The following is a 19142-nucleotide window of genomic DNA, read 5'->3' as shown; positions in this document are numbered from 1 at the left end:
CTGCTGGCCCTGTGGCGGTCCCGGTGGGTCCCAGGCTGAAGTGCGTATGTGCGCCCCTGCTCCTCCCACCCACACGAGGCCCGTGCCGCTTGTTTCAATCTCATTCTCTGTTGTGCTTCTGCCCCAGCCACACGCTGGTCCAGACCATAGCCAGGGGCGTCTTTGAAGTCATTGTGCATCAGTCTCCTCTTGTTCCTGAAGAGACAGTGGAGGAACAGAAAACGAAAATGGGTGGCTGCAGCCACTCCGAAGAAGAGATCCCTAAAAGCGAAATGACGTGGAGAAAAGCAGTCAGCAGCAAGAAGACAGGTGAGAGTCTCCCTTGGGTGGGCTTCCTCTGTGTGTGTGGCTGGGAAGGGTGCTGAGGCGTTCCACCTCTGAGCTACGCCCTCAGCCCTTTTGATTTTTCTTTCCCATAGCTCGGGTTTATTTGCACAAACAGCCTAGGGGTCACACCAGTCCTCCTGTCCTCGTTCGCAGACGGCCTTCACAGGGGCTTGCACACCCTTGAGCGCTGCAGCCAGAGCTGCCAGTGCGTCCAAGGACTTGGTGCAAGCTTTGGCGATGCGGGCACGGATTCGCTTGCTGAGCTTGGGGTGGGCAATGAGACCGAGCTGGTCACGCTTGCGGGTGGCGCGCGTGGGGGTCTTGGGCATAGGCTCTGCAGGCCTCACAAGGCCTTGGCCTCCGCACATGCGTGCTTGGCCTTGGCTGCATCTTCTTCAAGCTCTTCTTGTGCTTCTTGGCAGAACGCATATTCCCCCAGGAACTCGGGGTCTACCCCCTTAAGAGATTCGTATCTTTGGAATCGAGGTTTCTTGATGCCATATCTGTGCCATTGCGAGACTGGTTGTGTGTGGTGTGGTTCTTGGACTTGGCCATGTCTGTACTGTACGCTGCTGTTCTAGACTAGCTTCTGGAACCAGAAGAAGAACACTCTCAGCCCTTTTATATTTTGTTTTGAATCAAGGTCTTCTTAAGTTGCTGCAAGTCCCACTAAGTTGCTGAGGCTGTCCTCGAACCTGCAACCCTCCTGTCTCAGCCTCCCAAATACTGGGATGATGGGTATGCTCTGCCTCACTCAGCTCTTTTATTTATTTTATTTTTATTTTTATTTATTTATTTTTTTTATTCAGGTCTGGAGATGCAGCCCAGGGGCATTCTACCTCCGAGCAACACCCCCAGCCCTATTTTTTATTCTTAATTTGAAACAGGGTCTCACTGAGTTGCAAAGGGCCTCACTAAGTAGCTGAGGCTGTCTGCGAACCGTGAGCCTCCTGCCTCAGCCTCCCAAATGCAGGGATTACAAGTGTGTGCCACCATGCCCAGCTTTTTCCCCTTATTTTGAAACAGGGTCTCACTGAGTTGCAGCGGACCTAAGTAGCTGAACCTGCAATCCTATCTCAACCTCCCATTACAAGCTTGCACTACTGCACCCAGATTCCAAGCAAATTTTTTAATTCACCTTTGGCATCTCACTAAACACAGCCTAGAGCTGACTTGTGGAAGGTGTCTCTGTCTTGGATACCTCCCAAGGAAGTGGGGTACATTAAGAGGCCTGTGCCTGGAAGAAGCCCAAGGAGGACCCCAGAACAGTCGTGCCTGTCTCTGGGACCTCATGGCTCTGAGGGCTCTGCCATTGCTTGCCGTCCTGTTGGGGGTGCTCGTTTTGGTGTGTGGAGGCACGTCTGCATGCGCTCTCCCAGAGGCCTTCTCTGCAGTCAGGAATGCCTGCTGCTCTGTGGCTTTCCTTGCCCTACTCGGTGTGCAGCCCCTCTCTTGGCTGTACCCACTGTGGGCTGACACCATCCCCCACCGTCTGCATCCCTGGAGCTCACGCAGAGTGCATCTGAAGCTGCAGGCCTGGCACCTCATGGTGACCTGTGGCTCCTTGGTACACAAAGTTAAATGAATGGGTAGATTTGGGTTTACCCAGCTTTGGAAGTATTGCATAGCTGAGGAAGGAAATGGGGAGCCTTGAGAGGTCTGTGCATGATGGATACCCTAGGGGATACCCCAGACCTGGTCACATGAGCTCACATGCCTTCTGTCTCCAGGATCTTATCTTCTCTTAAAGAGAAGCAGAGTTTGAGGGCTGGGGAGTAGCTTATTGGTGGAGGATTACCTAGTGTGCTTGAGGCCCTAGGTCCATCCGCAGCACCACACAAAGAAAAAAAAAAAAAAAAGAATCAGATTTTCTAAAAACTTAGGGGCCAAGGAAAATTTAGTAAAACCAGGACAAGAGCTGGGCATAGTGGTGCACACTTGTAATCCCAGTACTTGGGAGGCTGAGACAGAAGGATCGCGCAGGTTTGAAGCCACCCTCAGCTACTTAGTGAGACCCTGTTTCCAAACAAAATATAAAATAGGTCTGGGAGTGTAGCCTGGAGGTAGAAGGCCCCTGGGTTCCATCCCCAGTACCACAAAAAAAAAAAAAAAAAAAAAAGAGCTCTATGTAGGAGACTAATATTTATATGTGCCTTTAAGAATCTGGGAGGATGGATGGAAATGTCACTAGCCACGTGTACACGTGTACAGCATTATGAGAATCCCGGGTCTCACGACATGCGAGTTGCTGCTGGCTGAGTATCCCTATCCTACCATTGGAGATTTTTTTCCCCCCCAGGGGCATTCAACCTCCAAGCCTTTTTTTTTTTTTTTTTTTTTTTTTTTTTTTTTTTTTTTGGTGGTACTGGGGTTTCTGGAAACGCTTCTACCTCCAGGCTACGCTCCCAGACCTATTTTATATTTTTATTTGGAAACAGTCTCTTAAGCCAGCACGGCTGGCTTCGAACCAGCGCGATCCTCCTGTCTCTGCCTCCCAAGCACTGAGATTACAAGGGTGCGCCACCACGCCTGGCTATTTTTTATTCTTTATTTTGAAACAGGGTCTCACTAAGTTGTGGCGGGCCTCACTAAGTAACTGAGGCTGGCTGCGAACCGTGATCCTCAGCTCTCAGCCTCTCGAATGCAGGGATTACAAGCGTGCGCCACCACACCCAGCTCACAATCTGAAATTCTTGAGCACCAGCATGACACTTAAAAAGGTCCAGATTTTAGAACATTTCAGACTTCTGGGTTAGGGATACGCAGCCAGTAAAGTCTATGCAAATATTTCAAAATCCATAAAGGTCCTAAGTCTGAAATGCTTTTAGTCCTACGCATTTTGGATAGGGCTACTCAGACTATAAAATAGACTTCCACAATGGTCCTAAACTTAGGCTAGCAACAGGCTCCTGAGCCCATCTTCACTGTGGAGACCGGCATGGAGCCCTGCGCCGCTGGCCTGGGTCCCTGCACTCTGGAGCAGCAGAGGCGGCAGGACTGGGGGTTTGGGTACGGCATGATTGAGCAGCGAGGCAGGGTGTGCTTTCCCCAGGTGGCCCCGTTTCCGGGATAACCAGCTGGGTGCAGCAGTGAAGTTTTCTCTTTGAAGGAATCGTCTTTTTTACTAGGAGACACCTAATTAGATATCGCTCTGCTGTATGCTTGGCATGTCGTGAATTTTGTCTTTGCCTGTGTTTTGGCAGCACTGGGCAAATGTCACTCCAGGAAAGACGGAATCAGTGATGAGAGAGACAACGGTGGAGCCTTCGAGGACACAGGGCTGCTTCTCCAGGTGGGGTGGTGGTTGCTTTTTATAGGACAGGGATTTGCTGCGGTGGCCTGGCTGGAGAATTGGGGTCAGAGCTACTTAAGCTGGGGGCCTGAAGTGTAAAGCCCATCATAATCCCTTCTGTCACTGATGTCGCCTTCCTTAGCACGAGTTTATGGGAGACCAGTTTAAATACAGGGAGTGTTGAAAGATAATAGTCCACATTTTGAATTGCTAAGATCTGTTCTGTTCTGTATAGCAGAGCAGTTCCAGCAGTGCTTTTCAAATAAAATTTTGCCATGTTACCAAGTACAACTTGGAAATCTCCATGAATCTTAAAAGAGGCACCGGCACACATGGTGGCTTCTCCTGGCATGGCTCGTGCTCACGCCTTGTCCTGCAGTCTCGGCTCGAGTGGCTGGGACAGCCCTCTGGCTCTGAGAACGGTAGTGAGTGCTTCACGTCGGGCTGTATTGTCTCACTGTAAGGCTGTTCTGTTTCGCCTGTAGTTTGACTATAAAGCTGTTGCCGAGCGACTCCTGGAAATGACCAATAAGAAGAACACCCCTCCCTTCAATCGGAAGCATCTCTGCAAGCTGATCAGAAAGTAAGCGGTTGGGAGGCTCCTGCCTCCTGGCGCAGGGCCACTGCCTGCTCCTTCGCCTTTCGCTGTGCCCTTTCTTTCATACCAATGTCACGGACACATAGCCTCAGGATTTGTTGGTTTCGATTTTTGGGTATTTTTTGTGGTGCCGGGGATGGAACCCAGGGTCAGTGTATCTCCATGCTACACCCCCAGTCATATTTTTGTGGTCTTTTCCTTTTTTTTTTTTTTTTTTTTTTTTTTTTTTGGTGGTGGTGGTGGTACTAGGGATGGAACCCTTCTACCATCCGGCTACACTCCCAGACCTATTTTTTATATTTTATTTGGAAACAGGGTCTCTTAAGCCAGCACGGCTGGCTTCGAGCCTGCGCAATCCTGTCTCCACCTCCCAAGCACAGGGATTACAAGCATGCACCACCATGCTTGCCTTAGTCTTTTTATTTTTGAAACAGGATCTCACTGAGTTGTGAAGGGCCTTGCTAAGTAGCTAAGGCTGTCCGTGAACTGCGATCCTCCTCTGGTTTCAGCCTCCCGAAAGCTTGGGATTACAAAGAATGCGTTACCACGCCCAGCCAAACTTCAGATTTAGCCAAGCCACTGATCTGAGCACTGCTGTGTTAGAAGGCTCCCACAGGCCGGGCGTGGTGGCGCACACTTATAATCCCAGCACTTGGGAAGCTGAGACAGGAGGGTTGCAAGTTGAAGGACAGCCCAGCAACATAGCAAGACCCTCAATAACCTCGCAACACCATTCCAAAATATGAAGAATGCTGAGGGGGTAGCTCGGAGGTAGAATGTCCAAGTTCAATCCTCAGTACCACAAAAAGGAGGGGGGCCTCGAGGTAGTTTCCTTACTCTGTAGCTGGGTCAGCCATGGCCGGGAGGGTGAGTGGCGTGCCCAGGCTTGGTGTTGGTGCCCTGTCCAGCCTTCGTGCACCTCCACACCCTGCAGCCCTCAGCCCTGCTCCCTTCGAATGCCCTGAGATCATAAAGAGAACTCCACTTGGCACACCCCACTGGAGGACTGAATAGAACTGAAGAGCCAAGTCCTTTCTCCTTCAGAAGCAAGTGAGGGGCCCGGTGTGGTGGCGCACGTTTGCAATCCCAATGTTTGAGAGGCTTGAGTCAAGAGAACAAGTTCGAGGCCAGCCTCAGCAATAGAGTGAGCCCCTGCTTCAAAATAAAAAGGGCTGGGAGTATAGCTCTGAGGTAGAATGGCCCTGGGCTCAATCCCATGTGCCCAAAAAAAAAAGGTGAGGAAAAAATTGATTTTTAGCCAGCTGTGATAACACATGCCTATAGTTCTAGCAACTTGGGAGGCTGAGGCAGGAGGATCACAATTTCAAAGCCAGCCTGGGCAACTTGGTTAGATGCTATCTCAAAATAAAAGGTTAAAAAGGAGGGAGCTGGGGATATAGCTAAGTGGTAGAGTGAGTTCAGTTCCTACTACAGGAGGGGAAAAGAATTATTTCTTGGTATTTTTTGTTTTTGTTTTTTTTTTTTTTTTTGGTTTTGGTTTGGCCTCGCTACAGCACCATATGTACTAAAAAATTGGGTTTGGTTTTGTGTGTTACTGGAGATCAAACCCAGGAGCATTCTACCTCTTGAGCTGTACCCTGCGTCCCTTTTTATTTTACTTTTTATTTATTAATTTATTTTTAACACGGTACTAGGGATGGAGTCCAGGAGCATTCTACCTCCGAGCTACACCCCCAGCCCTATTTTCTTAACCTTTGTTTTGAAACAGGGTCTCACTGAGTTGCAGAGGGCCTCACTAAGTCACTGAGGCTGTCTGCAAACCGCGATCCTCCTGTCTCAGCCTCCCAAATGCTGTGAAAAAGCATGGGCCACCACGCCTGGCTCTCTTTTTGACAGAGTCTCACTAAGTATCAGAGGGCCCTCTAACTTGCTGTGGCTGGCCTTGAGCCTGCAGTCCTGTCCCAGCCTCCAAGTACATGGGTTACAGGTGTGCGCCACCAAACCTAGCTTTTCTTGGTAGTGTGTGTATGTCAAGATAGCCTCTAGACACTGTCCTTGACGGTGTGGGTGATGGTGAGGGCAGTTTTGTTCTAGGTTTCTCCCTTCATATCTCACCACCTTCCCTCAAGACAATTTCTCCTCTGCTGGAGGAATAGGAAGTCAGCTAATGCTGTCCAAAGATTGCCTGTTGTAAAGGCCCAGTGCCTGTGTCTACAGAAGACATAAAGGTTAAGCCAGGTGTGATGGAGCAAGCTTGTAATCCCAGTACTTGGAAGGCTGAGACAGGAGGATCTGATTCATAGCCAGCCTCAGCTACATAGGCCCTCTGCAACTTACTAAATAAAGATTAGAAAATAGAGCTAGGGGTGTAGGTCGGAGGTAAAATGCCCCTGGGTTCCATCCCCAGTACTGAAAAAAGAAGAAAAAAAGCTGAAAAGGCTTTTATGTCTCTGTTTTCTTTTTCAGGTTCCAAGACCTCTCTGAAGGTGAGGATGGTAATTCAAGATGTTCTTACTGAATATGGACCCCATGAGGGCATCTCTGCCAGATGTCAAGAAACTGGGTTGAAGGGCACTCGTTGAAAACCCATCCTAAATTTAGCAGGGCATGGTTGCGCACACTTGTAATCTCAGCATTGGGAGGCTAAGACAGAAAACCCGTCCTAAGAGATGGTATCCCCAACCTGTGCCCTTCCTGGAGCAGCCCGAGGCAAAGGCTGTGAGCCTACCAGCCTACCAGCCTTCCATCCTGGGCATCCCCTATATGCCAAAGCTGGGGCAGGCTGCCCTCTTGTGTGTGGGCAGTGTGACAATTTTGTGTTGTTTTAACTAGGCAAGGTTTCTTTTTTTTTTTTTTTTTTTTTTTATGGTACTGGGGTTGGAACTTAAGGGCATTGTTCCTCCGAGCTATACCCCCAGGTCTTTTTTTTTTTTTTTTTTTTTTTTTTTTTCTGTTTGGAGATGGAACCCAGAGGCATTTGACCTCCAAGCTACACCCCCTGCCCTACTTTTTATTCTTTATTTTGAAACAGGGTCTCACTAAGTTACAAGTTATGCAGGGCCTCACTAAGTAGCTGAGGCTGTCCGGGATCCGCGATCCTCCAGTCTCAGCCTCTCGAATGCTGGGATTACAAGTGTGCGCTTAACTAGGCAAATTTTTTTGTTGTTGTTGTTCCTGGAAACCCTTCTACCTCCAGGCTACACTCCCAGACCTATTTTATATTTTTATTTGGAAACAGGATCTCTTAAGCCAGCAAGGCTGGCTTTGAACCTGCGCAGGGATTACAGGCGTGCACCACCACGCCTGGTGCAAATTTTTACTGGACTAGGAAGACTCCAATTTTTTTTCTTACTTTGAACCTCCAATTTGATCCTTTATGAAGGAAAGTCCAAGCTCTTGGGGTCCCTTTCGTCTGCTATTATGATCCCCTACGAAAATCCGCTGTAAGCTTGGTTACATCTGAGCAAGTCAGGGAGCCCACTCCCCTGTCCCCTCATGCCCTGGGGAGCGTGGGATGGGAGTAGACAAAGGACCACAGCCTTCCAGATGCGGGCTGGAGAGACTGGCGAGGGTAGTGAAGAGGAGGCAGAAACCAGAATACAAAGTCATAGTTGGCTGGCTGGGCAAGGGGCAGGAGGCCTCGCGAAGCTGACCAGTGTCCTTTGGCATCTGGCAGGCAGCATATCTCAACTCGGTCTTGCTGAGGACATTTCTGCTGATGAAGACGACCAAGCCCTCAGTCAAGAAAAACAGAAGAAAAAAAGACAGAAACTGTTAGAGAAAGCTGACTTGGAAAAGGAGGGAGGTAAGCTAGAAGGCTTAAGATAGAGGCACTTCTGGCCCTCAGGTGGGAAGCTGAGTGTCTATCTGGGTGCTGTGGTGATCTGGGCAAAGTTTATAATCAACAGCTCATAAACTGCTGGCAGAGCAAAAAGTGACGTGGTGTGTGTGTGTGTGTGTGTGTGTGTGTGTGTGTGTGTGTGTGTGTGTGTTTTACTGGGGATTGAACCAGAGGCAAGGTACACCCCAGCCTTTGTTTTTGCAGTACTGGGGATGGAACTCAGGGACATTCTACCTTTGAGCTCCACCCCTGCCCTATTTTTTATTCTTTATTTTGAAACACTGTCTCACTGAGTTGCAGAGGGCCTCACTAGGTAGTGAGGCTGTCTGCGAACTGATCCTCCTGTCTCAGCCTCCGGAATGCTGGGATTATAAGCATGCGGCCACCATGTCTGGCTCTATATATTTTTGTTTTGAGACAGTCCTGATAATTTGCTGAGGCTGGTCTTGAACCTCTGATCCTCCTGTCTCAACCTCTCAAGTATTGATATTATAGGTGTGCACCACCACACCTGGCTAAAAAGTTAGTTTTTAATGGCTAAAAAGTAAAAAAAAAAAAAAAGTCCCCACTTGTTGGTCTTTTGTGTGGAACTACAGTTCCTGCTCACTGGTCTGAGGGCACCTTCGAGGGAATGGGGAGGGCGGCGCAGGCCTGGAACACCACTGCCCTGTGGAGCAGGGTTTTGGGGGAGGGGCCTTGGGCTTGGGTTTTTGGTGTTTGGAGTGGAACCCAGGACCTTGCACTTGCTAAGCACGCACTCTCCTGCGCCCCAGCCATGGAATGGGACTTCACTACCATTCTCCATCTTTGGCTCTAACCTCCTGGCCTTAAAGTTTCTAGAAATCTGATCATTTAGTCCCGTTTCCACTGAAATGGGCATGGGGGTTTGCAGTTACCTGTGGGGGATGGCACCAGGTGACAGCTTGAGGACACACTGAGGTGCGGAGGTCAGGACTGTCCTGTAAAAGTCAGGGTGCTGGGGGCTGAGGTGTGGCCAGCGGCAAAGCTCGTGCCTGGCATATTTGCGCTCCTGGGTTTCATTCCACCCCACAAACAGAAGTTAAGAAAACCCTGCTGCCAGTCCAGTCAGGCTCTCTCCCCAGCATGGGGAGCTTGCTTATGGGTCTGCATGTCCTTTAGGAAACAAGATCTTTCTTGCTGAGGAAGAAGACAGCGGAGGCAGCATTCAGAAAAGAAAAAGAAAGAAGAAGAAGAGGGGACTCCTCCAGCCTGAGGCCCCTGCCGGCGCTGGGGCTGGGAAGCACGAGGCTGCTCAGAGGCAGACTACGGGGCCATGCTCAGCTGAGCCCGGAGCAGAGGCCGAGGCCAGCACTGGGGAGGAGAATAGCTCAGAGCAGCCCCCCTCCGTCCCCGTGCACAAGAGGAGGAAGAAGCTAACGAGGAAGAGCCCAGGGGCCCAGGGAGATAACTGGGAACCCACAGAGCCGCCTCTGTGTCTGGAGGACAGATCTCAGAGTGGCCTGAGCAGCAGGCATCCGCAGGGACCTGCCACCAGTGTGTCAACAGACAGAGCCCAGGGCCTGAAGAGGAAGAGGAAGCTTGGAGCCCTCCCGGTCAACGGCAGCGGCCTGGCCACCCTGGCCTGGCCTCCAGCTAGCCCCGCAGAGGGAGAGGGCAGGCAGGCCACCCAGGCCCAGTGCAGGAGGCCACAGAAGAAGCAGGCAGAGCCCGGCAGCCTTGACCTCCACCACCTGACCAGTCAGAAAGCAGCAGCCTTAAAAAAGAGGAAGAGGATGAGAGAGATGTTGAACTTGGTAGAACACAATGGAACGCTGGCACCCAAAGTCAGGCAGATCCGAGCTCTGGTAAGGGGCCTCGCCTGGGGCGGGCCTGCGGGGCCTTTAAACCACGTGGCTGGGCACCCTGCCTCCTCCCGTCACAGGCTGGGGATGGTCAGGCCTGGGCTAAGCAATAGTGGAGGGAATCGCAGATTCCTGTCTAAGCGCCTCCCGTCCACTCCCTCCACCCTGGCCACAGGCTCGGAGCCTAGAGGCGGGGTGACACTGCTGGAAGCACCCTGTGCGCCGGCCTTGCTGCCCAAGTATACACCGGCAGGCACGGGTCCCAGCAAGTGCTGCTCTGCTTTTCTTCATCCACTTGACCCATCTGGACCCTTTGGGGAACAAAGGAAGCCCAGAATCCTCTTGTTACACTAAGGCTTTAGTCAGACTCTCTGTCTGCGTGGCTCTCTAGAGCCAAAAATGGAAAGAGGAACCAGGCTCCTGGCCTGCCCCGCACCCCTCTGTACACGGAGGTGGGCCAGCGCACATCGGTGCTTTGGACCATGCTGGCAGTCAGTGGCGCGAGACTTGACCCACAGAGCCCTGGCGGAGGGGCTCGTTCACTGCTCACACAGCACTTGGCAGTGGTCCTGACCTTGGGGCTGGATGGTAAGTTTGTGGTAGCAGAAGCCTCGGTGAGGGAGAGCGGAGCCCGCAGGCTGGACTTGAGGAAGTCAGCTTCTTGCCACGACCAGCTGAGTCGCCTTCAGCTCCGGGCTGAGCAGAGGCGCTGCCTTCATCGTGTCCATGGCTCTGGTCTCAGCAGGGACTCAGCCACGCACAGTGGTACACACCTGTAACCCCAGGGCTTGGGAGGCCAAGACGGGAGGAAAAAAGTTAAAAAAGGGCTGGAGCTGGAGCTGAGGATAGAATGCCCCTCGATTAGCTCCCCAGTGCACAAAAAAAGGTTGAGGTGGTGGCTGATGAATTTTCACAGCCAGGGGAGGCTTCCTCCTGAGGGCTGATGTCCATTAGCAGGAGGGAGCACTAGAGGACTGGAGGAGGCCACCGGCTTCGAGGCAGGAACACCAAGACCCTGCAGCACACCCCGCAGTGCCTGCTGAGCTGGGCTTCCTCCACACCAGAGGTCCCAGAGCCAGGCCTTGCCTGGTACAGTCAGGGTTACGCCCCACCGAGGATCTGCGCTGCCTCTGGGGCCTGCAGAGCCCAACGTGCACCCTGGCCCGCCATGCCAGACACCAGATTTGCAACCCATGCTACAGCTTCAGTCATGACTAGAAAATGAATTCTGGCTTAGCCGGTGGACTTTGGAAGGTAAAAGCAGGGAGAACATGAAACTGAAATGTGAAGATGAAAGTGGGTGCTTACTGCTGAGAACACATTTGCACACACCCGCTGGCAGGCGCCCATGTCTGAGGTCTGCACTGCAGGCATGGGGCTCCGGGCCAGGGGGTCTGCTCCAGTGGCTCGTACCTCACCAGCCTGCGCTGTCTGGATGTGGATGTGCGCGTGACCTGTGGCTCTGTGGTGTGACCCCCTTGGCTTCCTGCTCCTTGTTCCTCTAGGCAAGCAGCGGGACTCTCGGCCCTTTGAAGAAGCAGCCCCTGCGGACAGAGAAGGACTTTGTGAAGTTTGACTCTCACTTCTTACCAAAGCCACTGTTCTTCAGAAAAGCAAAGAGCAGCACCGTCACCACTGCCCCCTGCTCTCCAGAGCGGGCCCTGCAGGTGCGCGGCAGGCGGTGGCACGGGGAGGGGCTCTGGGCGGGGGCTCAGCAGGCTCGACGCCCTCCGATCTCTCCCCAGCGAGCAGGTCCCTATTGGTGGGGCCCACGAGCCGCGTCCGCCTGGGTGGCACTGCAGTGGTTTCTGGGTTGGGGCGCACTCTGGGGTCAGGCGTGGATTCAAGGTGCGGGTGAGGACACATCCTGCTGCAGGATGTGAGGCTCCTGGCCCCAAAGCCACGCCTCTCAAGTATATCGCACTGACACAGAAGTGAGTAAGGAAGAAATGGAGACTCGCACTCATATACAGGTTGAAGGAGGGGATCTTGAACTCTTCAAGAATAGACTGTTGGCATGTCCACATAATTTGGAGTCTTTATGCACGAGAACTTAGAAAATTAGCATTCATTACCCAATGATAAATGTCATTATAGGTCTAGTCTACTCGATTCTTATATAATCTACAAATTAAAAACTTATAAATTCTGGTAAAGTAATAGGGGCTAGCCAAGTGTGGTGGTACACACCTATGACCCAGTACTTGGGAGGCTGAGCCAGGTGGATCACAGGTTTCAGGCCAGTTTCACACATCTTAGCAAGAACTTGTTTAAAAATTAGAAATAAAGCCAGGCATGGTATAATCCTAGTACTGGGGAGGCTGGAACAAGAGGATCACAGACTCACTACGGGCCTCAGAAACTTAGCAAGACCCTCTGCAAGTTAGAGAGAACCTGTTTTAAATAAAAAGAGCTGGGCGTGGTGGTGCACGCTTGTAATCCCAGCCTTCGGGAGACTGAAGACAGGAGGATCGCGATTTGCAGACAGCCTCAGCCACTTAGTGAGGCCCTGTTTCAAATTAAGAATAAAAAATAGTGCAGGGGGTATAGCTTGGAGGTCGAATGCTCCTGGGTTTCATCTCCAGACCCACACAAAAAAAATAAGTAAATAAAAATAAAGCCGGGCATGGTGGCGCACACTTGTAATTCCTGCGCTAGGGAGGTGGAGACAGGAGGATCACGCAGGTTCAAAGCCAGCCACACTGGCCTAAGAGACCCTATTTCCAAATATAAAATAGGTCTGGGAGAATAGCCCGGAGGTAGAAGGGTTCCATCCCCAGTACCACCAAAAAAAAAAAAAAAAATTAAAATTAATAATAAAGTCGAGCTGGAGTTGTAGGTAGGAGGCAGAGTGCCCCTGAGCTCGGTCTTCTGTACCACAAATAAAGAAGCCGGGTGTGGTGGCGCACACTTGTAATCCCCACGCTTGAGAGGCGGAGACAAGAGGATCCAGCTGGTTCGGAGCCAGCCTCACTGGCTTAAGAGACCCTGTTTCCACATAAAAAAGTTAAAAAATAGGTCTGGGAGTATAGCCCGTGGGAGTGTAGCCCAGAGGTAGAAGGGCTTCCAGGAACCCCAGTACCACCAAAAAGAGAAAAAAGCCAGCGTGGTGGTGCACACTTGTAATCCCAGCACTTGGGAGGCTAAGACAGGAGGAGCATGCAGGTTCAAAACCAGCCTCAGCTACTTAGTGAGACCCTGTTTCCAAATAAAGTATAAAATGGGTCTGGGAATATAGCCCAGAGGTAGAAAAGCCCCAGGGTTCCACGCCCAGTACCACCAAAAAAAAAAGATAGGGCTGGAAGACTAGCTCAGAGATAGAATGCCCTTGGGTTCAATCCCAGTGCAAGAAAAAAATGCCACTGCCAGAAAGTCAAGTAGCAGGATGCTGGCGGGGACAGGATCGCGCGCTTGCGGTGCCATCGCGTGTGCCCGGGTTGGTGAACAGGTTGTGAGGCTTGCTCTCCTGAACAGCCAGGCGAGACTAAGCGCCTCTACTACAATGCCTTAGTTTTGTTCTTACTCTTACTTTTCTAATACAGCTAAACAAAACCCCCTCGAGCTCCAAGAAGGTCACCTTCGGCTTGAACAGGAACATGACTGCAGGTGAGCGGGTTTCCTTTGGGCTTTCTCTGGGAGCAGCGCTGCAGGAGTGGCTAGGGGGTCGCATAGCGGCGTGGCTGCCTCCACGGCCTCGGCCTCACAGTCAAGCACTACTGTGCACCCCTCACCTCCAGAGCTGTCCCCGCAGCGTGGGGTGAGGCAGGTTTGCTGAGATCCCCTGTAAAAGGCGATGGGAGGCACCTTTGTGCCCAGGTGCGCCTACAGCAGCAGGCTGTCTGTCTCCAGGCTGAGGGTCCACTGGCTCCGTGGCTATAGCTGCCTCTGCCAAAACTCAGGACCCCAGAGAAGGGCATCTCTACCTTACTGGTTTACAGTGGTGCTGTTTGTTTGTTTGATAAACCAAAATTTTGTGGGGCTTTTATATTGTTTTGAAGTGCTAAGTATTGAAACCAGGGCATGGTGTGTGCTAGACAAGCATCACTGAGTCACATCACAGCCAAAGTTTTTTTTTTGTTTTGTTTTGTTTGGGGGTTTTTTGTGGCACTGGGGATTGTACCCAGAGACATTCTACCTCTGATCTGTACCCCTAGTCCTGTGTTTTATTTTTAATTTGAAAGAGGGTCTTGCAGCCCGGCGTGGTTGTACACACTTGTAATCCCAGCATTTCGGAGGCTGAGACAGGAAGATCACAGGTTCGTGGCCAGCCTCAGCTACTTAGTGAGGCTATACACAACTTAGTGAGACACTGTTTCAAGATAAAGAATAAAAAAGGAAGCTGGGCATGGTGGTGAACGCTTGTAATCTCAACATTCATGAGGAGGAAACCGGAGGATCAAAGTTTACAGGCAGCCCCAGCTACTTAGCAAGGCCTTCGCAACAGTGAGACCCTTTTTCAAAAATAAAAAGACAAGCTGGGCATGGAGGTTCATGCTTGTAATCCCAACTCTTGGGAAGCTGAGACAGGAGGATCGCACAGGTTTGAAGCCAGCCTCAGCTACTGAGTGAGGCTCTCAGCAACTTAGTGAGACCCTGTTTCCAAATAAAATATAAAAATTAGTCTGGGAGTAAGCCGGGTGTGGTGGTGCACACTTGTAATCCCAGCAATTCAGGGGGGCTGAGACCTGAGGATGGCAGCTCGCAGACAGCCTCAGCTGCTTAGTGAGGCCCTCCACAACTTAGTGAGACCCTGTTTCAAATTAAAAAGAATAAAAATTAGGGCAGGGTGTGTAGTTCGGTCAAATGCCCATGGGTTCCATCCCCCAAACCCACCCCCACAAAAAAAAATTAGTCTGGGAGTATAGCCCAGAGGTAGAAAAGCCCCTGAGTTCCATCCCCAGTATCTAAATAAATAAATAAATAAACAAACAAACAAACTAAAAACAAGAGCTGGGAGCGTCGCTCAGAGGTAAAGTGCCCCAGGGTTCCATATTCAGTACTGCAAAAAAATAAATAAATAAAAAATAGGGCTAGGTGTGTAACTTAAATGTAGAATGCCCCTGGGTTCCATCCCCAGTACAGCAAAAAAGGGGTGGGGGGTCTTGGGGTCTTGCTAGGTTGCTGAGATTCTCACTACCAACTGAGGCCGTCCTATCTCAGCCTCCCCGAGCACTAGGATGATAGGTATGTGCTACCACTCCTGGCTCCAATCCTTTTTATTGGTTTTTCTTTTTTTTTTTTTTTGGCAGTACTGGGGTGTAACCCAGGGGCATTTTACCTCCAAGCTATACCCTCAACCCTGTCTTTTAGTTTTCATTTTAGAAACAGGGTCTCACTGAGTTATAAAGGGCCTCACTAAATGGCTGAGGCTGTCTGCAAACGCAAACCGCCGTCCTCCTGTCTCAGCCTCCCGAGTGCTGGATGACAAGGGTGCGCCACCACACCCAGCTTGTCCACACCTTTTTAGCAACGTGTGTGATGATGGAGACTGAGACGAGAGAACCACAGATTTGCGGCCACCCTTGGCCATCTTGTGGGGCCCCCTGCAACTTGCAACTTAGGGAGGCCTCTTTGAAAGTAAGAAAATAGGGCTTGCAGGCACAGCTCTGAGGTAGAGTGCCTCTGGGTGCAATCCTTAGTACCACGCAAAAAGGATTTAAGGAGCTGGACACAGTGGCACACAGCTCTCATCCCACAGATGGTGGCAACACAGAAGGCTGAGGCAGAAGAATGCAAGTTCAAAGCCAGCCTGGATAATGTAGCTAGACATTGTATCAAAATAAGCCTGGCGTGGTGGTGCTGTTATCCCAGCATTTGGAAGGCTGAGACAGGAGGATGGCAATTCATGAACAGCCTCAGCTACTTAGGCCCTTTGCAACCCAGTGAGACCCTATTTCAAAATAAAGAATAAAAAATCAGACTGGAGGTGTATCTCGGAGGTAGAATGCCCCTGGGCTCCGTCCCTAGTACTGCAAATTAAATAAATAAATAAATAAGCCAGGTACAGTGGTGCACACCTATAGTCTCAGCACTTGTAAGGCTGAGGCAGGAGGATTGTAGGTTTGAGGCCAGTCAGAACAACCTGGTGAGATGCTGAGCAGCTAAGACTCTGTTTCAAAATAAAAAGGGCTAGAGGTGTGGCTTGGAGGTAGCCTGCGTGAGGTTAGTCCCCAGTACCAAAAAGCTGGGCACGCAGCATGGTGGTGCACGCTTATAATCACAGTACTTGGGAGTCTGAGAAAGGAGGATCACAGGCTGTGGGCCAGCCTCAGCAACTTAGTGAGACCCTTTGCAACCGGGCGTGGTGGGCACGCTTGTCTTCCCCGCACATGGGAGGCAGAGACAGGAGGATCGCGCAGGTTCAAAGCCAGCTGTGCGCGCCGGCTTAGGAGACCCTGTTTCCAAATATAAAAAGTAAAAATAGGTCTGGGAGTGTAGCCCGGAGGTAGAAGGGCTTCCAGGAACCCCAGTACCACAAAAAAAAAAAAAAAAAAAAAATAGCCAGGTGTGATAACTCATGTTTGTAATCCCAATACTTGGGAGGCCGAGGCAGGAGGATTGTGCAGGTTTGAAGCCAGCCTCAGCTACTTAGTGAGGCTCTCGGCAACTTAACGTGAGACCCTGTTTCCAAATAAAATATAAAATTGGGGCCGGGCCTGGTGGCGCACGCTTGTAATCCCAGCATTCGGGAGGCTGAGACCTGGAGGATTGCGGTTCGCGGACAGCCTCAGCTACTTAGTGAGGCCCTCTGCAACTCAGTGAGACCCGGTTTCAAAATAATGAATAATTAAAAAAAAAAATAGGCAGGGGGTGTAGCTTGGAGATCAAATGCCCCTGGGTTCCATCCCCAGACCCGCAAATAAATAAATAAATAAATAAATAAATAAATAAATAAATAAAATTGGTCTGGGAACATAGCCCAAAGGTAGAAAGCCCTTGGGTTCCATCCCCAGTACCACCAAAAAAAAAAAAGAATAGGATTGGGTAAAATACCCCTGGGTTCAATCCACAGTGCTAATAATAATTATTATTATTATTATTATTATAATATAAAAAGGGAGAGTTGAGCATGGTGGCATACGCTTGTAATCCCAGCATCTGGGGGAGGCTAAGATGGACAGCCTCAGCCCTTTGCAAACTCAGTGAGACCCTGTTTCAAAATAAAGAATAAAAAATAGAGCTGGAGCTGGGCGTAGTGGTGCATGCTTGTAATCCCCACGCTTGGGAGGCGGAGACAGGAGGATCGCGCAGGTTCGAAGCCAGCCACGCTGGCTTAAGAGATCCTGTTTCCAAATTTTTTAAAAGTATAAAATAGGTCTGGGAGTGTAGCCCAGAGGTAGAGGGTTTCCAGGAGCCTCAGTACCACCAAAAAAAACAAAAACAATAATAGGGCTGGGGATGTAGCTTGGAGGTCGAATATACCTGGGTTCCATCCCCAAACCCGCAAAAAAAAAAAAAAAAAAAAAAGTAGGGCTGGGGGTATAGTTTGAAGGTAGAATGCCTCTGGGTTCCATCCCTAGTACCACAAAAATAAACAAATAAATAAAAATAAAAGACCCAGGCATGGTGGCATACACTTGTAATCCCAGTACTTGGGAGACTGAGACAGGATTGCAGGTTCGCAGCCAGCCTCAGCTACTCAATGAGACTCTATTCCAAAATAAAGAATAAATACTAGGGGTGGGGCATTCATTTAAACCACCCCCCATGCCATTCTGGCATGGGGCTGTAACTATCTTCTATCTTTTTAATAAACTTCTTTAAATCTTCAAAAAAAAAAAAAAAGAATAAATACTAGGTCTGGAGTTGCAGCTCAGAGGTAAAATGCCCCTGTGATCAATACCAAATACTGCCGGATGGATGGGTGGACAGGTAGTTGAGTGGTCGAGCACCCCTGGCTCACACCTCCAGTTCCACCAAAGAAGACTTGATTCTTGGGGACCGTGAGTGAGTGAGTGCCATGTGTGCCCACCCATGTCCAGAGAGCAGAGGCTGGGGAGGCCACACCGCCCGGCGTGGCGCGGTGAGCTGAGCGCAGGCCCTCCGGGAGAAGCTGCTGCCCCTCGTTCATCCTCTCCTCCCAAAGGCGCCCGGGCTCCTCAGCGTGCTCCCGCGTCCTCGCCTCGCCTGGCGCCGCCCTCACATGTAGTAGCCCGGCAGGGAGTGTGGCCGAGGCGTGCTAGACAGACATCACCCAGGTAACACAGCCTCACTTTCCTTTGGGACAGAATTCAAGAAGACAGACAAGAGCATCCTGGTCAGTCCCACAGGCCCCTCCCGTGTGGCCTTCAACCCTGAGCAGCGGCCACTCCACGGAGTGCTGAAGACCCCCACCAGCTCACCCACCAGCACGCCCCCGGTGACCAAGAAGCCGCTGGCCACAACTCCAAAGAGAAGGCCGACGGCCATGGACTTCTTCTGAGCAGAGCAGAGTCCCTTTTAAAGACTCCTTTGTACAGAGTATTCTATAAATTATAACTTCTAAAGTGTGGGCTTTTATGGTCTTATGACTCGTAAGTTGTGAGGTCCTGACCCCAGGCTGTGGCTGCTGCTCTCTGTCCCCCTGCTGGGGCAGGGGTCTTGGGGAATCTGGCCACGGGCTGAGGGGGCACACCACGGCGCCTCCTGCTCAGCTTCCGTTTCTCAGAACCTCGGCGCCTTTCGCCATCTGCCACACTAGATTGGTTCCTTTGAATCTTGCCGTCTATTTTTTAAAAGCATGTCGGCTTTATTTCCGCGTTCTGTTGGCATTTGATCGTTTTCTGATAGGAACGGTCCTTGAAACTGAATCAGCAATACCATAGCTTTTCTACACGTACTAAGTGCGGGTGGGCAGGTGGGTATGGGGAGGAAGCACCTCTGCCCTGAGGCTGTTCTCCTCGCCTCGCCTGTGCCGTCCCTGTCTTCTACCTCCAAAGCAAGCCCAGAGTGTCTTGTCAGGAGGCCTGGCCACCTGCGCCCTCCCCGCGCAGGCATCAGGCACTCGCTTCCCACGCCTTGTGCACCTGGGAAGGTTCTCCTCTGCGTCCTGCGAGCCCAGGACATGTGTGACTGTCCCCAAAGCCACGTTCCCACCTTGGGTTAACGTCTCCCTGGGCTCCTGTCCTCAGGCTTGAGAAAGTGCGCACGCATTGGCTCTGCTGCCTGAAAGCCCGGCGCTCTTCACAAAAACCAGGGCGGGAGTGGCGCGGGCTTTAGTGGAAAAGCAAGTCAGCCTTTGCTTCAGAGCAAAGCCCGCTCAATAATTGGTAATTGGTCTTATTTAAGGAACCACCTTGAGCCTGAGAGATGGAGAAGGCG

At 51.0% G+C, this 19142-nt stretch overlaps 1 protein-coding gene across 1 annotated transcript in view; it reads left to right on the top strand.

Annotated features, from left to right (window-relative positions):
* The window catches only part of RRP1B (ribosomal RNA processing 1B), a gene marked incomplete at both ends in the record, with an annotated part of 34816 nt that extends 16552 nt beyond the window's left edge, over positions 1-18264 (top strand). Inside the window, 9 exons of the mRNA XM_080696679.1 lie at positions 128-309; positions 3531-3619; positions 4105-4202; positions 6645-6673; positions 7855-7983; positions 9160-9845; positions 11348-11509; positions 13385-13448; positions 18071-18264. Of these exons, the coding sequence (XP_080552805.1) occupies positions 128-309; positions 3531-3619; positions 4105-4202; positions 6645-6673; positions 7855-7983; positions 9160-9845; positions 11348-11509; positions 13385-13448; positions 18071-18264 (1633 nt within the window). The remainder of the gene's footprint in view (positions 1-127; positions 310-3530; positions 3620-4104; positions 4203-6644; positions 6674-7854; positions 7984-9159; positions 9846-11347; positions 11510-13384; positions 13449-18070) is intronic.
* Positions 18265-19142: the final 878 nt, after the last annotated feature.

This window comes from Muscardinus avellanarius (assembly GCF_963383645.1).
Source record: "Muscardinus avellanarius genome assembly, chromosome: 5".
NCBI lineage: Eukaryota > Metazoa > Chordata > Mammalia > Rodentia > Gliridae > Muscardinus > Muscardinus avellanarius.
This window is presented reverse-complemented; position numbering and strand designations above follow the sequence as displayed.